Source organism: Panthera tigris, chromosome A2 (assembly GCF_018350195.1).
Source record: "Panthera tigris isolate Pti1 chromosome A2, P.tigris_Pti1_mat1.1, whole genome shotgun sequence".
NCBI classification, from domain to species: domain Eukaryota; kingdom Metazoa; phylum Chordata; class Mammalia; order Carnivora; family Felidae; genus Panthera; species Panthera tigris.
In genome coordinates this window covers 53,975,290-53,992,908 of record NC_056661.1, presented here as the reverse complement: position 1 = coordinate 53,992,908, position 17,619 = coordinate 53,975,290, and the positions used below count along the sequence as shown (strand labels likewise).

At 55.9% G+C, this 17,619-nt stretch overlaps 1 protein-coding gene across 2 annotated transcripts in view; it reads left to right on the top strand.

The window, feature by feature from the left end:
- PLXND1 (plexin D1) overlaps positions 1-17,619 on the top strand; it is a 58,800-nt gene that overhangs the window by 16,673 nt on the left and 24,508 nt on the right. For both annotated transcript variants that reach the window (XM_042979548.1, XM_042979547.1), the window contains exons 2-10: positions 2,721-2,897; positions 5,572-5,703; positions 5,962-6,062; positions 6,153-6,282; positions 7,761-7,938; positions 8,085-8,193; positions 8,645-8,747; positions 14,921-15,022; positions 17,488-17,577. In XM_042979548.1, the coding sequence (XP_042835482.1) occupies positions 2,721-2,897; positions 5,572-5,703; positions 5,962-6,062; positions 6,153-6,282; positions 7,761-7,938; positions 8,085-8,193; positions 8,645-8,747; positions 14,921-15,022; positions 17,488-17,577 (1,122 nt within the window). The remainder of the gene's footprint in view (positions 1-2,720; positions 2,898-5,571; positions 5,704-5,961; positions 6,063-6,152; positions 6,283-7,760; positions 7,939-8,084; positions 8,194-8,644; positions 8,748-14,920; positions 15,023-17,487; positions 17,578-17,619) is intronic.

Sequence of the window (17,619 nt, the reverse complement as noted above, 5' to 3'; positions counted from 1 at the left end):
AGTGTGCAAGTGGGGGAGGGGCAGAGAGAGAGGGAGACACAGAGTCCAAAGCAGTATCCAGACTCTGAACCGTCAACACAGAGCCCTATGTGGGGCTCAAACTCACAAACCAGGAGATCATGACCTGAGTCGAAGCCGTATGCTTAACCAACTGAGCCAGCCAGGCACCCATTTCTTTGCATTTTTAAAGGGCTCCCTTGTTCAGGGGGACAGGTTGAGGCCAGAGTGGGTCCAGACCAGAGGGGCTAACTTAAGGTGCTCCTGGGCAGTCCAGCTGGAAAACTTTTGAAGTAGGCACAATTTGTTCCAAATTCCACTTTATAATAATCATTTTAGTGACACTCATATCTGAAATGGCAACAGTGTCTGACAATACTTCTGGAGCATTTACACACAGTGCAGGCGCTTCATGGTGAATGATCTCATCCTGTTCTTGTGAGGGAGGGTGCAAGAGATGTACCTACCTAATAGTTGAATAAACTGCGGCTCGAAGAAGTGAGGTGGCTTGCCTGCTCACCTCCAGCCATCCTGGGGAAGACCACCCACTCATGGGTCCTGCCTCCGGGTGGCCCCAGCTCCACCCTCCCCCACCTCTGGGCTCAGGGCCTGGCCCCCCAGGGACGCTGTGGGATACAGGCCCCACCTGGAAGCCTGTGGGGCCCCAAATTGTATTTATTCACCCAAGGACGGGCGCACCTCATATTTATTGTTTGTTTTTGAAAACTAGCTGAGCTTTAGAGCAAAACCCATATGGGCACATCACCAGTGGCTTAGGCTTACAAAAAGCATAAATGAGAAATTAAAAAAAAAACACACACAACAGGAACGCCTGGGTAGCTCAATCAGTTAAGCATCCAGCTTCGACTCATGTCATGATCTCGTGGTTTGTGGTTTCGAGCCCCACTTGGGCTCTGTGCTGACAGCTCAGAGCCTGGAGCCTGCTTCAGATTCTGTGTCTCCCTTGCTCTCTGCCCCTCCCCCGCTCATGCTCTGTCTCTCTCTGTCTCTCAATAATAAATAAACGTTAAAAAAAAAAAAAGAAAAAAAAGAAAAAAAAATTTTGGGGGGTGCCTGGGTGGCTCAGTTGGTTGACGTCCGACTTCAGCTCAGGTCATGATCTCATGGTTTGTAAATTTGAGTCCCACGTTGGGCTCTGTGCTGACAGCTCAGAGCCTGGAGCCTGCTTCACATTCTGTGTCTCCCTCTCACTGCCCCTCCCCAGTTTGTGCTGTGTCTCTGTCTCTCTCAAAAATGGATAAACGTTAAAAAAAATTTTTTTTTAAGCCACAGCAAAATGACTCTAAGGCTACACCCTAAAGCCAGTTCTGATGCTACATTCTGGTGACCTTCTGAATCCCTGCTCAGACCCGCCGATGCCCACATCCCAGCCTCCAGGGGGCCGAGGTGTGGCTCAAGTCTGCTGCCAGTTTTTCGTCGTAGAAGAACGACATTGCAACTGATCCAGAGCAGGCCCCTTCCCCTGTGAGTCTCAGTTTCCCCATCTGTGACATGGGACCTCATAGGGCTGCCAGGATTTAGGGAGTCGATGCACAGTCCTGGTACAATCTCAGTTCTCAGTAAACACAGCCTGTTAATGTGTCTACTGTTGTGACCGTTACCTCATTGTGTATGCACTAGCTTTACCAAAATGGTCCCTATGATATCCTGTGACTTTTCTCAGCCAGCTATCTTTCCGTCATAATCCATACAGAGCTGAGGTGTCACCAAGGGGTGGGGGCAGCCCTCCTGGACCATGCGCCATTATTTTCATGCTCAATCCTGCTGGACACTGAGGTTGTGTTCCCCCGCCTCCTCTTCTAAACCATGCTTGTGTCTGCATCCTTGTGGATTTGCGCAGTTATCTTCTCAAAGGTGCATCCTGGAGGCCTGTTTTGTATCTTTGTGCAAACTGCACAAGGATCCTTTGGAAGAAGCAACAAGACACGGGGGGAGGTGGGAATGAGTCCAGGGAGTGGCTGGGGACTGGGGTCACCAGCTGCGTTGGTCTCACTCCAGTGTGTGGTGGGACTGGGTCGCCACTTGGGGTGGCACCGGGCTGATGCAGATGGCAGGGCTGTGCCTTTGGACTCGCCTTGCCTTCGTTTGCCCGTCTGTGATGTGGGCAGGTGGGGGGATGTATCTTGGGGAAGGAGGGGAGGGGCTCAGTCTGGGGTCTGGTGAGCTGTTGGGAACTTGGATGGTGGTGCCGGGGTCAGAGCAGAGGACCTGGGAGAAGGAAACCCCCCTGGTTGCTGTCGAGACGCAGCCAAGGCAGGAGGGATACCTCTTGGGTATCAGCAGGTAAGTTGAAGCAGAGGATGGTCTGGTGTGGGCTCCTCTGCTCTGCCCGCTGTGACCCGTCAGGAGGGGCAGCTCCAAGGTCATGAGGGTGTGCAGGCCTCACCCTGTCCTCACCTTCCCGGCCTCCTGACCTTGCCCCATTGCCGGCTCTTCTTGCCTCCGTCCCATAACTTTTCCTATGTGGTTCTTACTGCCTGAAATGTCATGTCTCCGGGGCAGCTCTGGGACTGAAGCTGAGGTCAGGGGTCCGTCTGCGATCAGGGATAGGGTCCTGCTTATGCTTGGGCCCCAGCCCAGAGCAGGGCGTGTAAAACGGCAGCGTGATTTTAAAGCTCTGATGCTGAGGTCTGACATACAGTGTGGGCATGGAGCCAAAGAAGTTTCTAGAGCCAAGGTGTGACATACTGCTTCTCTTCCAGCTGCAGCCGGAGCAACTGGACTGTGGGGCTGCGCACCTGCAGCACCCACTGTCCATCCTGCAGCCCTTGAAGGCCACGCCTGTGTTCCGAGCCCCGGGCCTCTCCTCTGTGGCCGTGGCCAGTGTCAGCAACTACACAGTGGTCTTCCTGGGCACAGTCAGTGGGCGGCTGCTCAAGGTAGGGCTGGGGGGTCAGGGCCGGGGAGTCTGAGGGAGGTGGAGGGTGTGGGGGGAGGGGGAGCCTGGGTAGGCTGCACAGGTGGACACTACAGGTCTAATACTGGCCTTCATTTTCTCTGGTTTGCCTGGCACCTTACAGTTTACAAAGCATTTTTCACATCTGTTTCTTCTACTCTTGCTCATAACAAATTGCCTTGTCCTGCAGAAGAAGGAAACCAGACCTGAGAGAGGGCCCTTCCCTCTGGTCTCTAGGACTTGGGCTTTGAAGCAGAGGGATCTGAGTTCAAGTCTCTAGGCTCTGCCGCTTGCTGGCTACTTGACCTTGGGCAATGCACTTTCTCTCTCTGGGCCTCAGTTTCCCTGGCTTTTGAGACTGCTGTTAGGCTTTGACGGGTGAAGGCCACAGCCTGGCAAGTGGGGGCTCTCATTGCCATTCCCTCCCCCACCTGGCTGGCTGCCCTCGGAAGATCTCCCCGACCAAGATGACTGGTTTCTGGAGGTGATGATGCCTGGCCCCAACACTCCTGGAGCTGGAAAGGATGAGAGGCACCTGCTTTCCCCACCATGGGGTAGGAAGGGCTTTCCAGGGCCTGGGCCGACTTCCTCCCAGCCACCTCCCACCCTCTGCCTATTGGGAAAGTCAGCTGCCTGGCACAGCTCCAGTGTGTGCCAGGCCCTGGCCTAATTGACTCAGATCTGATAACTCAATTCCCTCAGCTGCCCAGGCGGACGCCACGGGCCAAGGGGTAGGCTGGGGATTGGAGCCCTGGCTGCCTGGCCCCGGGACCTTAGCTGGCCCGCTAGCAGTGGTGAAAGGTGCAGGTGTGGGAGCAGGGAGGGAATGGGGTGGGGTGGGCATCCTTCTCAGCCTTTGAAGTCCCAGTGAGTGTCCTTAGACAGTGAGACTCATGTTTTGGAGTCAGATACTTGGATTTGGATCCTGGTTCTGCTGGTCCCAGCTGTGTGACCTGAGGGTGGCTGCTTCTCACCCTGAGCCTCAGTTTCCTCATCTGTCATGAGGGAAATGAGTCGGACCATCCCAGACTGTGGTCAGAGTCTGCTGTCCCCTGTGAAGCAGGTAGTGCCAGGATCCCCATTTCCCAGGTGAGGACGCTAAACCTCCAAGAGGGGAAACGACTGCCCCGAAGTCACACAGCTGCCCCTGGGCCAGCTGACCAGGAACCCACATGACCCCTTGACCCAGGCCTCTTTACCCACCACCCTGCGCTGGGCACCACCTTCTCCCACCAGCCCTTCCCTGCTCGGGGCTTAGATCATAGCATCTAGCCCAGGCTCTGGAGCACAGTAGGTGCTCAAAAGACGTTTGAAGGAGTGGAAATAAACCAAGTGCCTGCCGGGTGCCTGGGGCAAGGGCAGGAGCAGGTCGGAGACTGAGCAGGGGCCAGGCTGCCTGGGCAGACCCTACCCAGAGGTCACCTGGGACAGGTGATGTCTTGGGCTGGAACAGAGCCTGTGGGAGCCTGGGAAGAGAGTAATTTTAATTTGGTGTGTGGAGGGCATTTGAGAAACTCTTCCAGAAGAGGCCCTGGGGGGACAGATCCTGGCTGAAAGTAGAGGAAGAGAAATACTCCAGCAGGGAGCACAGCGTGGATAAAGGCCTACAGGCTGGAATGCTTGTGTTGGGTTGAATGGGTAGAAATGAGCCTGGCGGAGTAAATTGGGGTTGGTTGTCGGGGCCTTGAATACCAGAACAAGTTTATTCCATAAGCAGGCGGGAGCTACCAAAGGTTTGGAGCCTACAGAGAAGGCCAGGCAGTAGGAGGCCCAGGGAGGCATCTAAACTACTGGTCCCAAGTCAGGGCCTGGCAGGGCCTTAGACAAAGCAATGTGTTGGAAGTGTGAGGGGCCAGCTGAAAAAGAACAAAGTTTGATGGGGCTCTTGTGGACATTGTCTGTCCTCAGGAGGACATGCAGAGGGTCTCTCAGAGCCAGAGAAGCTTCCAGGCCTCAGCTGGTCCTGGTCTTCCTCCTGCCAGGACCTTGGACCCCACCCTCTAGCCTCATCCTTGGACTGTGGGGTCAGATAGGCCTGGGCTTGCACTGTGACCCTGAAGTGTCTTCATTTTATGACTCTCACCAAGTCTGTAGCCTCTCTGGGCCTCCATCTCCTCATCTGTGAAATGGGCACAAGAGGGGAGGCATGAGAAGTGTGGCCCCATCAGCACTTCGCAGGCATCTTCTCCATCTGTGCTTACCACCGTCCCGAGGGGCGGGTGCCGTCATTAGTCCTAGTAGGTCAGGAAGCCGAGGCTCCCAGAGGGGAAGTGACAACCTGTACGTTTGTACAGCACGTAAATGTCAAAGCTGGAATTCAAACACACATCCCTGCTCTTAGGCATGATGCCAGACAGCTGCCCAGAGAATCTTTTATAAAGTGTAAGGTCTGCATGTATTCCGAGGGCGGGATGTGATGGAGAAGATCAGTCAGGGAGGGAGTTCCTGGTGGGGCCATACCAGAGGCAAAGGTGGAGAGGCCAAAGCCACCGCCCCCCTTATATGTCTGTGATTTCCTACCAGTCCTAGAAGGTCTGCAAGAAGATGAGGCTGAGACCCCAAGCCTGAGTCAGGTCCCCACCTCCAGGGGCATATCCCCTGCCGTGGGCACCCTCCCAGTGCCCCATCACCCTGATGGCCACACCCCACCCCCACAGATCAACCTGAACGAGAGCATGCAGGTGGTGAGCAGGCGGGTGGTGACGGTGGCCTACGGGGAGCCTGTGCACCACATCATGCAGTTCGACCCAGCAGACCCTGGTTACCTTTATCTGATGACGTCCCATCAGGTAAGGCCAGAGCCCTGGCCTGACGGGGTCCCAGGACACGTGGGCTTTCTTCCTCTCTGCCTCCCACCGGGGGCACCTTCCCTTCCCACGCCTTCCCCGTGTACACATCACCTTTGCAGGGAAGCCCTGTTTCCCCTAATTTCCCCTGTTGAAGCATCGAGCCTCAATTTCCCCGGCCTCTCGTGGCCCTCGCCACTGCCGATTCCCCGGGCAGAGGCCAGCAGCCCCGCTGAGCTGGGCCCTCCCCTCTGCCTCTAGATGGCCAGGGTGAGAGTCGCCGCCTGTGCTGTGCACGCCACCTGCGGGGACTGCGTGGGTGCGGCCGACGCCTACTGTGGCTGGTGTGCCCTGGAGACACGGTGAGGCTCCCGGGGGCAGAGGCTGGGTGTGGGCAGCTGCAGTGGGGCCAGGGGCCCGCCGGGGTCCTGACCTGTGCCATGCCGCACCAGGTGTACCCTGCAGCAGGACTGCGCCAACTACAGCCAGCAGCATTTCTGGACCAGTGCCAGCGAGGGCCCCAGCCGCTGTCCCGCCATGACTGTCCTGCCTGCAGAGATCGACGTGCACCAGGAGTATCCAGTGAGTCCCGGGGGAGCTGGGACTCAGCTCGGGTTGGGGAGGGGACACAGGGTGGGGAGCTGCCCTTCACCTGGCCCCCAACCCCTGAGAGGTAGAGACTCCTGCCCCCAGTGCCCCTGGGACCTGGAGGCAAGGAATGAGAATGACTGGGCTTTACTGAGCACTTACTGAGTGCCCACACTCGCCGCGTGCGTGATGTCCACCTGTGTTGGTCCTCATACAACTCTATGAAGTGGATGCTCTTAACATCCCCGTTTTTCAGAGGAGGAAATTGAGGCACCGAGAGGTAAGGTGACTTGCTCATGGTCATACAGCTAGGGAGGAGCAGAGCTGGGATTTGAACTCAACAGAGGCAGGCTCCAGAGTCTCAAGAGGGAGGGAGCAAGTTGGGGGATACAAGGAGAGTCAGTGCCCAACCCCCTGCCTCTTCCCGGGCCCGGTACAGGTAGGGGTCAGAGGGACCACCAAGTGCCAGGCTGCTATTTCTTGTGCTCAGAAACAGATCAGATGAATCTGCAGTGTGGAGGCAGGGACTCCCTGCCTCGCCTGAGCTCAGGAAGGCCTGGAGCTGCCACAGCCCCCTCCCCACCCATAGCAGGCAGTCTGGGGAGGGCTGAGGGACAGGCAGGCCTGGGCCCCACTCAGCCCTGCCCTCAGTGACCTCCCTATGGCTGGCTATCCTCACCTATCAACAGGGGGGAGATGGTGGTTCTAATGGGCCAGATGGGGTCTGGGACTCCTCTGCACCCACTCCGCGTGATTATGTATCACAGAGCCCTTCACATGTTTTATGTCCACAAGCAGACCAGGCACAGGTTTGTCCATCCATCCATTCATTTATTCGTTCATCACATAGATCATTGAGCACCTACTATGTGCTAACAGCAGTTCTAGACTCTGGGGACACAGCAATGAACAAGACAGAAAAAGCCCTGGTCCTTGAGCAGCTGACATGCTTGTGGAGCGAGAGAACGCACAAGATAGGATGGCAAGATGGTGAAAAGTACTGTGGGGAAGAGGGCGCAGAAGAGAGAGAGGGGTGGGGAATGAGTGGCGGAGTATCGACATTTTAGATGAGGCTGGAGCTAGGCCCATGGTGCAGATGTTACATTTGAGCAAAGATATGAAGTAGGTGAGTTAGGTGGGTATCTGGGAAGAGTGTTCTGGGCCAAGGGAACTGCCAGTGCAGAGGCCCTGAGGTGAGAACAGATTGGTAGATTTGAGAGAATATTAGGAGATGAGGTCAGAGAAGTCCCAGGGACCAGATGACTCAAAGTCTCCTTGACTACCGTAAGATGGTCATTTTCATTTTGCAGATGAGGAAACTGAGGCCTAGTGAGCCCCATGTAGGATATAGCCCTCTGGCCTGGAGTCCTGGCCACCTGTCACCCTTCTCCCAGGGTTGCTAGAGTGGGGGCTGGGCCCCGAGGGGAAAGGCCTGCTCCCCACTCTCCAAGCTGAGGGTCCCTGGCCCCCAGGGCATGATCCTGCAGATCTCGGGCAGCCTGCCCAGCCTCAGCGGCATGGAGATGGCCTGTGACTATGGGAACAACATCCGCACTGTGGCCCGGGTCCCGGGCCCTGCCTTTGGCCACCAGATCGCCTATTGCAACCTCCTGCCAAGGGACCAGTTCCCGCCCTTCCCGCCCCACCAGGGTAAGCACTGCACTCACTGGGCTGTGAGTACAGCCCTGAAGGGGTGTAATGGAATGTCAGGCATGGGGGTCCTGATATCACAGCCTCCGAGGTCAGGGGAGACTCCCTTTTGTCCTTCTCTCCCTGGTTCCCCTGGTCCATTCTAGATCACGTGATTGTTGAGATGTCTGTGAGGGTCAACGGGCGGAATATCGTCAGGGCCAATTTCACCATCTACAACTGCAGCCGCATTGGACAAGTGTATCCACACACAGCGTGAGTGGGTCAGGGTGCTTGCCTCTGGGTGGTGGGAGGAGGAACAGGGAAGGGTCTCTGCTCTCAGGAAGGCCCTTGGAAGAAAAACAGTGGTGTGCTAGAGGCAGATAGGCCCTCGCTTGTTCATTTTCTGGCTCATTTATGTGCAGCAAACTCTTATCGCCCTAACCTGGCTTCTGTGGGCATTCAAGCTGCAGGGGCAGAGAGAAGTGCTTTGATTACCCTTAATTTAGTCTCCTAAAGGCCCTGCTTTAGGTCTATATCCTCCTTGCATGCCTCTCGTAGCAGGGAGCTCAGTATCTTCAAAGTGCCCCACCCTCTGATGATGATGGTGGTGAAGGAAGACCTTTCTCCCCAGGGCCGGGATCTGCCTCTTAGGTCCCAGTTCCTGGGGGCAGGGGTGAAATGAGGGGTGGGGATCTGAGTGTCTGAAACGCTCCTTGTCTCCCAGCTGCACCAGCTGCCTGTCAGCACAGTGGCCTTGTTTCTGGTGCACCCAGCAGCATGCCTGTGTCTCCAACCAGTCACGGTGTGAGGCCTCACCGAATCCCATGGTAAGTTAGGCCTGGGTGGAATGCCCTCTGCCTGTTTCATTACTTTTTTTTTTTTTTTTTTAATATGTTGAGAACATTTCCACATCATTAAATTTTCTTCCTGGCACCAGATTTAACAGCTGTGCTGGGCTCATCACATAACAGCACATTTAAGCAATCCCCTGTTGTTGGATGTACCGATCACTTCCCATTTCTTTTTTGTGTTCTGATATAGACAGGGCATGGCGTGCGTCCTTGATTATTCCCTGGAGACGAACTCCTAGAAATGGCATATTGGGGTGAAAGCGTGGCCACATTTTTACATCTTTGACTCAACTGCCTCCAGAAAGCCTGAGCCAGTTTTAACTCCCACCTGCAGTAGGAGGGCTCCTTTCTACACACCGTGTCAGTACTGGCTAGTTTGAAATTTTACCTGTAACATTTTCAACAACGCTGCGGGCTCAGGGCAGTTGTCCCTGAGGCCAGGAAATACCAGACTGGGACCTTGAATCTAAGCCCCTCTGGCTTGGCGCCCATGTTCTCCTTCCTTCCCGAGATCAGGAGGTGGGCTGAAAGGCCCCTGGCTTGGTCTCCCCATGGGTGCTGGGGACCCTGGAGCAGGTGATGCCATGGCTGTCCCTGAGCAGAGAAGGTGAGCTGGTCTCAGGAGCCACACGCTCCCAGGTCCTGTTGCTTATGCTGGTCCCGTGAGCTCTACAGGCTGATTCTCCGCTGGCCAGGATCCAGGCCCTCCCTGGTGCTGTGGGATGGCTGGATTGAATCAATTACACCAGGGTGGGCGTGGTGGGGAGAGTTGGCGGACGGGGAGAAGTACAAATGGAAATGCCACATACCTTGCGCCTGGTTGGTTTCTGCCGTGTGTTCACTTGCAGGGTGGCCTTCTGCCATTGCCCCCAAAGCTTCTAAGGCCATCCTAGCCTTACCAGGGATGACCAAATGAGGCTTTGGCTGGGGCAGTGATGCTCAGCCAGGTGAGCTACACTGGGGTGGGAGAGGGTGTCGAGGTTCTGAGACCCTCTCAGACCTGGCTGCTGGAGCCTCTGTCTTGTATCAGGGCTGTGAGGGGTCAGGGTGAGGCACTGAGTCCCTGCCTGAGGCTCCTCTCCCCAGGAAGGAGATGCTCCCGCCCACTTTCCAGATGGGACAACTGAGGTAGCAAATAGGGTCCTGGGCGCACTGCTTCCTAGCATGTGTCCCAGGGAAGCGGCCCCAGTCCCCAGAGCATCTGAACCCCCAGCCTCTTGGCTCTGGGCTCAGAGAATCTCATCAGGAACCCTCCAAGCAGGTACAGATCAGTGTTCAGATGCTAAGGAGGGGCTCCATGGCCCACACCTGGAAGCCTCTGGTCTCTGCACCTCCTGCCTAAGCCTCTGAACTGCTTTGAAGAAGGGTCATCCAGGAGCTTACCTCAAAGAACCGAGACAATAGTGTGGGGCTTCTGGCCCTGGGAGAGAGATCCAGTGGAGTCTGTGTGGCCAAACCATAGAGGAGGTCCCCGGGCCCCTGTGTTGGAGTCCGGGCCAAGCAGGAGTCCTGCTCTTTTTTAGGGTCCACATCTTCTAGCCCCCAGCCCAGGGCTGGGTACACAGAGGGACTCAATAAATGTGAATATGAAGCATTCGTGCTGGCAGCCTGATGGCTGTTGAGGAGGACCCACAGGCTCAACACGGTTATCCAGCATTTACTGGGCACCCTTTGTATGACTGGGTCTGTAGCAGGCACTGGGAAGGAACCCAGTTAGACATAGTTCTGCCCTCCCCATTATGAGCCAAGGGCCTGAGGTGTGAGTTGTGGCTGTGTGATCCTGGTCAAGCTCCTGAACCTCTCTGTGCCTGTTTCCCCATCTCCTATTTTACTTACTGTGTAATTGTACATTTTACTCCTATAAAATGGCCTTACTTTGCTGTGCTGGGAGTCTTGAAGTGCACCTGTGAGGCACCAACTCCATATGTGGCACATAGTAGGTACCCATTAAAAGGCCACTATCCTTCTCAGGAGCGGGTGGCTACTTTGCTGGGTGGGCCAGGGAGCAGAGGGAGACTTTTGTGCAGGGTCCTGACAGATGCATAGGAGCTCACCAGTCTAGAGGTGTTTCTGGGGCAGCACCCCATAAACCATCTCCCCCAGGTCTGCAGCTCTGGGGGCCAGGAGCTGGAGCGGTGGGCCCAGAGAGGGTCTGTCTTAGAGGATTGTGGTAATCTAGCAGGAACTGGGATCGGAGCCCCAGAGAGGGTCTCTTACAGGACTATGGTAATCTAGCAAGAGAAGAGGCAGCCCTCTCCACAGGCCTGCAGAAGTCTCTGACTGATACTTAAGGTGGCATTTATTTATGTCTCTGTTAGCCCTGCAGGTGACATGTTTCTGGTCAGGTGGTGGACAGGAGAGTTTGCACATCAGCCTGCACCCCTCAAGAGCTGGGAGGAGACAGTAGGACTTGGGTTAGGCCAGGGAGGTGTCCCTGGGGAGGTGCTAGGGGCTGAGTTTCCTGTCACTAGGGAGTCTCCTGCACTTCCCTAGTGCAGAAGGAGGATGTGGAGGAGTGGAGGGTGCCAGGAAGAGGGTGCGGTGTTTTAGAGGAGGGGAGGAGAGATAGGACAGTAGGCGCCCTTCCTGGGGAGCCTGGCGTGGATGCCACCATGAAATTGGACTTCATTCGGAGCCAGTGGGGAGAGTGATTTGGTAGGAACAAGGGGCAGTTTAGGGGGCTGTGAGGGTGCAGAACGGAAAAAAGGACCGGGCAAGATGGGTTTAGGGTCTGGGCCAGCCATGCTGGATTGGGACATCAGTTCTTGACCCTTGAATGTGGGAGAGACAATGAGAGAGTCTGTGAGTCCCAGTGTGGGTACAGGTGAGGTCCTCTGTGAACCAGCACCCACTGGGCTCCTGTCTGGGTTGATTGTAGCTTTTGGCACTGCTGACTCAGCAGCTGTCCTTATTCCTCTGCCTGGAGTGTGGTCGATTGGCCGTGGTTTCCTGAACCTGCAGGCTCTGCCCTGTGCTGCACTCCAGCAAAGGGGAGAAGCCACTCAGCCTCCTTCCAAGGTGTCAATGGCTTGGCTTAGATGGGACAGGGAGGCCCCATCCTTTGGTTGCACTGGGGGAAACCCTAGTTCAAACTAGCCTTGGCCGCAACAGAATTAATTGACTCCTATGAGTGTGAAATCTGGGGCGGGGGGCCAGGGTGGGGAGAGGGGTGGTGGCATCACCTTCAGGTGCAGCTGGATCCAGGAGTTCCGACCATGTTTTCAGGGCTCCCTGCCCCTCTGGTTGGGCTTCATGCTCTGTCAGCCCTCCCCCCTTGGTAGCAAGTTGACCTCAGCAACTCCAGGCAGGCTCCTGATTTCCTGGCAGCCTCAGAACATAAGAAGAGCTTCTCTTTCTTATTGGTTCTATGGAAGTCCCAGAGTTGACTTTTGCTGGCTGCACTAGGGTCACGTACACTCCCTGAACCAATTGCTGAGTCCAGGGCAGGCCTGGGACACCAGCCTATCCCTGGGGCTAGGGAGTAGAGTCAGTCTTCCCAAACCACAGGCCTGTGGGGGAAGTTCCCCAAAGGCCAGGCCAGACTTGGAGGCAGATGGTGGGGGCTGGAGGCCAGCAGCAGACATACCAGCTGGCCCCGTGGAGGGTTAGCCAGTTCTGGGGGGAGGTACCAAAGGAGGGCAAAGGTGTGCCAGGACTCTTAGCCTTGGCCCACTCTATAGAACGGGTATAAGCATCCAAAGCCATGGGATCATAGATAGGGATTAAGGAGAATGGGGGTGGGGGGACCCTCAGGGATGCTTCCACGTCATTTCCTTGGTGGGGGGGGGGCTCACGTGGAAACTCCTGCTCTGACCCTCACCCCACAGCCCCTCCTGTCAGCTACTTACCCATTGGTGGGGTGGAGCTGGGAAGACAGAGCCACAGAGCCCCCGGCCAGCTGCAAGGCAGAGCTGGCAGCAGCCATGAAAACTGATTGCAAACATGTGGGTTCCATTCCCTGAAATTCCATGGGGTTTACACATGAGACTGCGGAAGATGGCAGCCCAGAGGCCAGAGGCTTGTGTGGGCTCACCCTGAGCTGGACACAAGCTCCTCCCTCCCAGCCCCGCAGGACGGTCAGCTCAGGAGGCCTCACCCGGGCCTAGCCATGTTGCTTCTCTGGCCGAGGCCTCTGTGATCCGCACCAGGCCCTGCTCCCCGGGAAATGGACCAGTCTAGGCAAGGTTTCTGGCCTGGTGGTCGGCAAACAGTCTGGACAACTAGAGGCCTCTTGTGCTGCCAGTTCCATCTTGGGCAAACTGCTCTGCTTCTCTGTGCCCCGATTTCCTAGTCTGTAAAATGGGTGTAATGATTATACTTAACTCAGAGGATTGTTGGGAGTTCGGATTTGGTGAATTAATACGGTGTGGTGTGCTTAGAACTGTCCAGGAGCACAGTGAGGGCTGTGTGAGCTGGTGACTATCTCTGATGTTGGCATGGTCATCATTTATTGTTACTGGCATCTCCTCAGGGTCCAGTGTTATGCCGAGCCCCCCAGGGTTCCCCTCAGGGAGCTCCCTGTCTGATTAGCAGTAAGGAGAAAAGACCCAGGGAGGCCTCCAAGTTCTATCCTCAGAGGCCTTTGCCCTGGCTGGCTGGCCTCAAGGTGGACACACACGGATCATTGTGTTCCCAGCCAGACCTCTAGGCTGGGATGGTCAGCCCTCGGTATGGTGTGGCGGCTGCAGGGTCCCAATCTCCCCTTCTCTCAGGGTCTCAGCAGGTCAGGCTCAGAGTGTGAGGAGGCAGAACATGGCCCAGTGGGGCCCTCAGGTCTGAACAACAGTGCGGGGTGGGGGCTCCAGACTTGTAAGCTCAGAGAGGTCACTAGGTGGCATGGTGGGCACAGCCCTGCTCCCTGGTGTCTGTTTCTGGCCTGGGAGTCAGACAGTGGGAGTTCACAGACCAGCTCTGCCCTCTGACCGCAGGTACATCGCCATGTTTCTGAACCTCCAGCTCTTGCCTGCCCTCCCTCCCTAACTTTTTTCCTTTTTTAAATTTAAATGTTTATTTATTTTTGAGAGAGAGAGAGAGTGGGTGCTAGCATGATAGCATGAGCCGGGGAGGGGCACGGGGGGGGGGGGTGGGAAAGGATCTGAAGCAGAGAGCAGAGAGCCTGATGTGAGCTCAAACTCATGAGCCATGAGATCATAACCTTAGCCAAAGTTGGACGCTCAGCTGACTGAGCCACCCAGGCACCCCTAACTTCTTTCCCTTTTTTTTTTTTTCAATGTTTATTTATTTTTGAGAGAGAGAGTGTGAGACAGGGGCAGAGAGAGGGGGACAGAGGATCCGAGGTGGGCTCTTTGCTGACAGCAGTGAGCCCAGTGTGGGGCTCAAACTCATGAACCGACCCGTGAGATCATGACCTGGGTCAAAGTCAGACACTCAACCAAATGAGCCACCTGGCGCCCCTAACTTCTTTCCTTTTTCGAAGTGGCCCCTGCTCCACCAGGCCTCCGTGGCTGTACTGCCAATGTGAGAATGCTGATCCCCAGGCCTGCCCGGGACTCTTGGGGGGCTGGCGCCTCTGCCCGGAGGCTGGGACTCTCACCTGCAGAAGTGGGGAGGGGTGTGGAGCCTCGGGACACCAGGGTCCTCATAGCCTGTTTCCCGTGGGCTGTTCAGAAATTTGGAGTTCTTTTTCTGAATCATTTAACATGTGTCATCCTGGAAACCGCATTTCGGAGCTGGGCGTGGTCTCAGAGAATGGGTGCAGCCCCTCATTTTATACCTGGGAAAGATGAGGCCCAGAGATGGGGAGGGGGGCCAGCCCTCAACCCCAGCCTCCTTGACCTCCTCTGCAAAGTATGCCCTGGAACAGCCATGGCGGGACTGGTTCCTTCGCTGGGCAGGTTACATCATCGCGGTGTACCTCCGTTTCACCATCTATAAAATGGGGCCGATAAAGCCTGCCTGTAGGCTTGTCATGAGGGTCAAAAGAGACGGTGTGTGGGAGGCACTGGGCACATTGCCCTCGGTGGTGGCGGCTGCTGTGATTTTATTACTGGTGTTTCCTCACTGTGCAGGCTGGCAAGTACTTCCCTGGGGAGGCAGGCTGCAACAGTAGGCTGGCTGGCATGGCCGTGAATCCTGTCTCTTCTGAAATGCTCCCTCATCACCCTTACCTCGTTGTGTTTTGACTGCAGAGCCCTCAGGACTGCCCCCAGATCCTGCCCTCACGCCTGGCACCCATGCCCACAGGCAGCTTACAGAGCATCCCCGTGCATCTAGCCAATGCTGCCTTCCAGGTAGGTGGAGGCCAGGCCTGGGGGTGGGGGCAGGAGAATGCTGTTCTGGATGAGGACCCATGCTCTGGTCCCTCCACCCACACCTTGGTTTTGTTTCTCTGAGTTTCCAGATTCTGTTTGAGAAAGCCCCACTGTGTTTGTAGGGGGTTAGAGGAAGGGGAAGTGGATGGGGAGGGCCCAGCCCAAGGGACAGCAAGCTGCTAACAGCTCCTGAGGGAAACCCTGGCCAGGACCCCCAGACTCCCCTACCCTGTAAAGCTCTCCTGGCAGAGCTGGGCTGCAGCCCATGGTTGGGCACTGTCCATGTCCTGCCGGTCCCACCCCCTAGGCTGACTTGTAATTCTGCACACACTTCCTCAGTTCATGGCTGACATGTCTTACCTGAAGAATGTCCAGAGAACCCCTGTGCTGCCCTATTCCCCATTATCCAGATGGGAAAAATGAGATCCAGAAAGGAGAAGTAGATGACTCTAGGTACACGACGTAGGGCTTGACTTGTACCCTAGCACTGGACTCCTGAGAGAGTGCTCTTCCCTACAATCTGCCGTCACCTCTGCACCCACGCATGGGGAGGAGGAGATTCAGCTCCTTTCTGGGTCCCTCCTGGAAGAGCATCTTGGTGGGAAGCGTTGACAAGTTCTGGAAGTGTGCCAGCCATCCCCCTCCCCAGCTCCTAGGGACTCGCCATCTGTTGCTTCCAAGGGGGAACGAAGGCCTGTGACAGCTGTCACACGTGGGGGCCACGTGCCAGGCATCTGGGATGTGTCAGGCAGCCTTGTGGCTGGGGCTGGAGCTCTGTGCGGGCAGTGCCCTCAGCCCTCAGACTCCCTCCTGCAGTGGTTGGAACAGAGCCTCAGGAGTATGAAGGGGCCTGGTCTGGTATGGAGGGCGGTGCTGCTCCCTGGGGCTACAGGAGCCTGGCGCGGGGAGGCCCAAGCCCTGGGTTCGGGTCCCGTAACCAGGAAGCATGTGTCTGCCCCCAGTGTGCCTCAGTGATCCTGGCCCTCGACCTGCTTCTAGAACACTAAGGGCAGGAAGGGGCAGAGCCCCCTTCCTGTTTGCTGAGCCTGTACTCTGGGGAGCCTCAGGACAGGCTGGGCCTGCTATGCTGAGTGGCTGAAGCCTGAGCTGACCCACCTCCTGGCTCAGCATGGGCAAATGTGCTTGCAGCCCTGTCAATAGCCACCTTCCTGTGTTAGCTTCAGAGTGAAGCGGGAGAGGGGGTAGGCCAGAGGGGAGGGGTGTGCTGACCTGCTTTCTCCTCAGGGTGTCACATGTGCTAACAACAGGGACATAAACAGGAAGTCCTGCCACGAGGCTGGACTAATACACATGAAACCTGAGTTTGTTCAGTCAGCAAATATTTATTGACACTGTTCCCTGGAGGCCTGTGCTGGGCAAGATAAGACTGGGGAGTTGGGGCCTGTGTACTTAAGTCAACAAACATTTATTGAGCACCTCCTGCATACTAACAGCCAGCATATATTAGTCACCCACAGTGTGCAACCCACTAAAGATACATGATCTCCAGTTTCCCCAGCAACCCTGCAGAGTAGGAATGTGTGTTTCCATTGCAAAATTTAGGAAACCAAGGCTCAGAAAGGAGAGCCACTTGCACAGAGTTGCACAGCTAGGAAAGGCAGAAGGTAGGATTCAAACGGATGGAACCTGAGGTCTTTTATTGCCACCCACTGCCCTTGGAGGTGTCACAGGGGCTGAGACCCAACCCTAACCCTTCCCAGTGGGTGGCAAGACCAGTGTAAAAAGAGCTTGGGCAGGGAGATAAGGGTGGTCCTCAACATACAGGGTGCGGGCAGGCTTTAGGAGCCTCCTAGAGCCCCTAACATGCACCCAAATATTCATTGCTAAATGAATGAATGAATGATCAAATGAGGGGCACCCACCTGATTTAAGGGGGCTCTGGGAAGTCTTTGGAACATGACAATTTGAGCTGGATGCTGAGGCTGTGTTGTGTTTTGCTGGGTGGCTAAAGGGGAGACAAGTTGTTTGGGTAGGAGGAACAGCCTGGACAAAGGCCCAGGGGCAGGGCAGCCTGTGCCATGTCCAAGAGTGTCCTGCTGTGGCTGGGGCATCGGCCTTGGGGGACAGAGGTGGGGGTAGTAAGATTCAAAGAACAGGTGGAGTCTCACTGGGATGAACCTTGAATGGCAGTCATGCTAAAGAATTGGATTTTTATGAGCCGAGTAAAAGGATGTTGGTTTAGGCCATCGGGAGATATTGGTGAAGCTTTTAGTCTCATGGGGAGCAACAGGTTCCAGGTGTTCATGTACTCCTTGCCTCCCTCCTTCCATCATTGGACCTGAAGGCCAGGAAGGACATTCTGGAGGGGTAGGGGCCTGATAAAAGTGCTCAGCCCACTCCTCTGGGCAGCAGCCCACGACAAGTTGGAGTTAGAGAGCAGTGGGTGCTGATCTGCCTCTCCTCAGCAACCCCATTTCTCCTAGGGTGCAGCCCTAGAATGTAGCTTTGGGCCGGAGGAGATCTTTGAAGCCGTATGGGTGAATGAATCTACTGTACACTGCAACCAAGTGGTGGTAAGTGGTGTGGCTCGGGGGGCGGGGCGGGGGGGGGGGCGG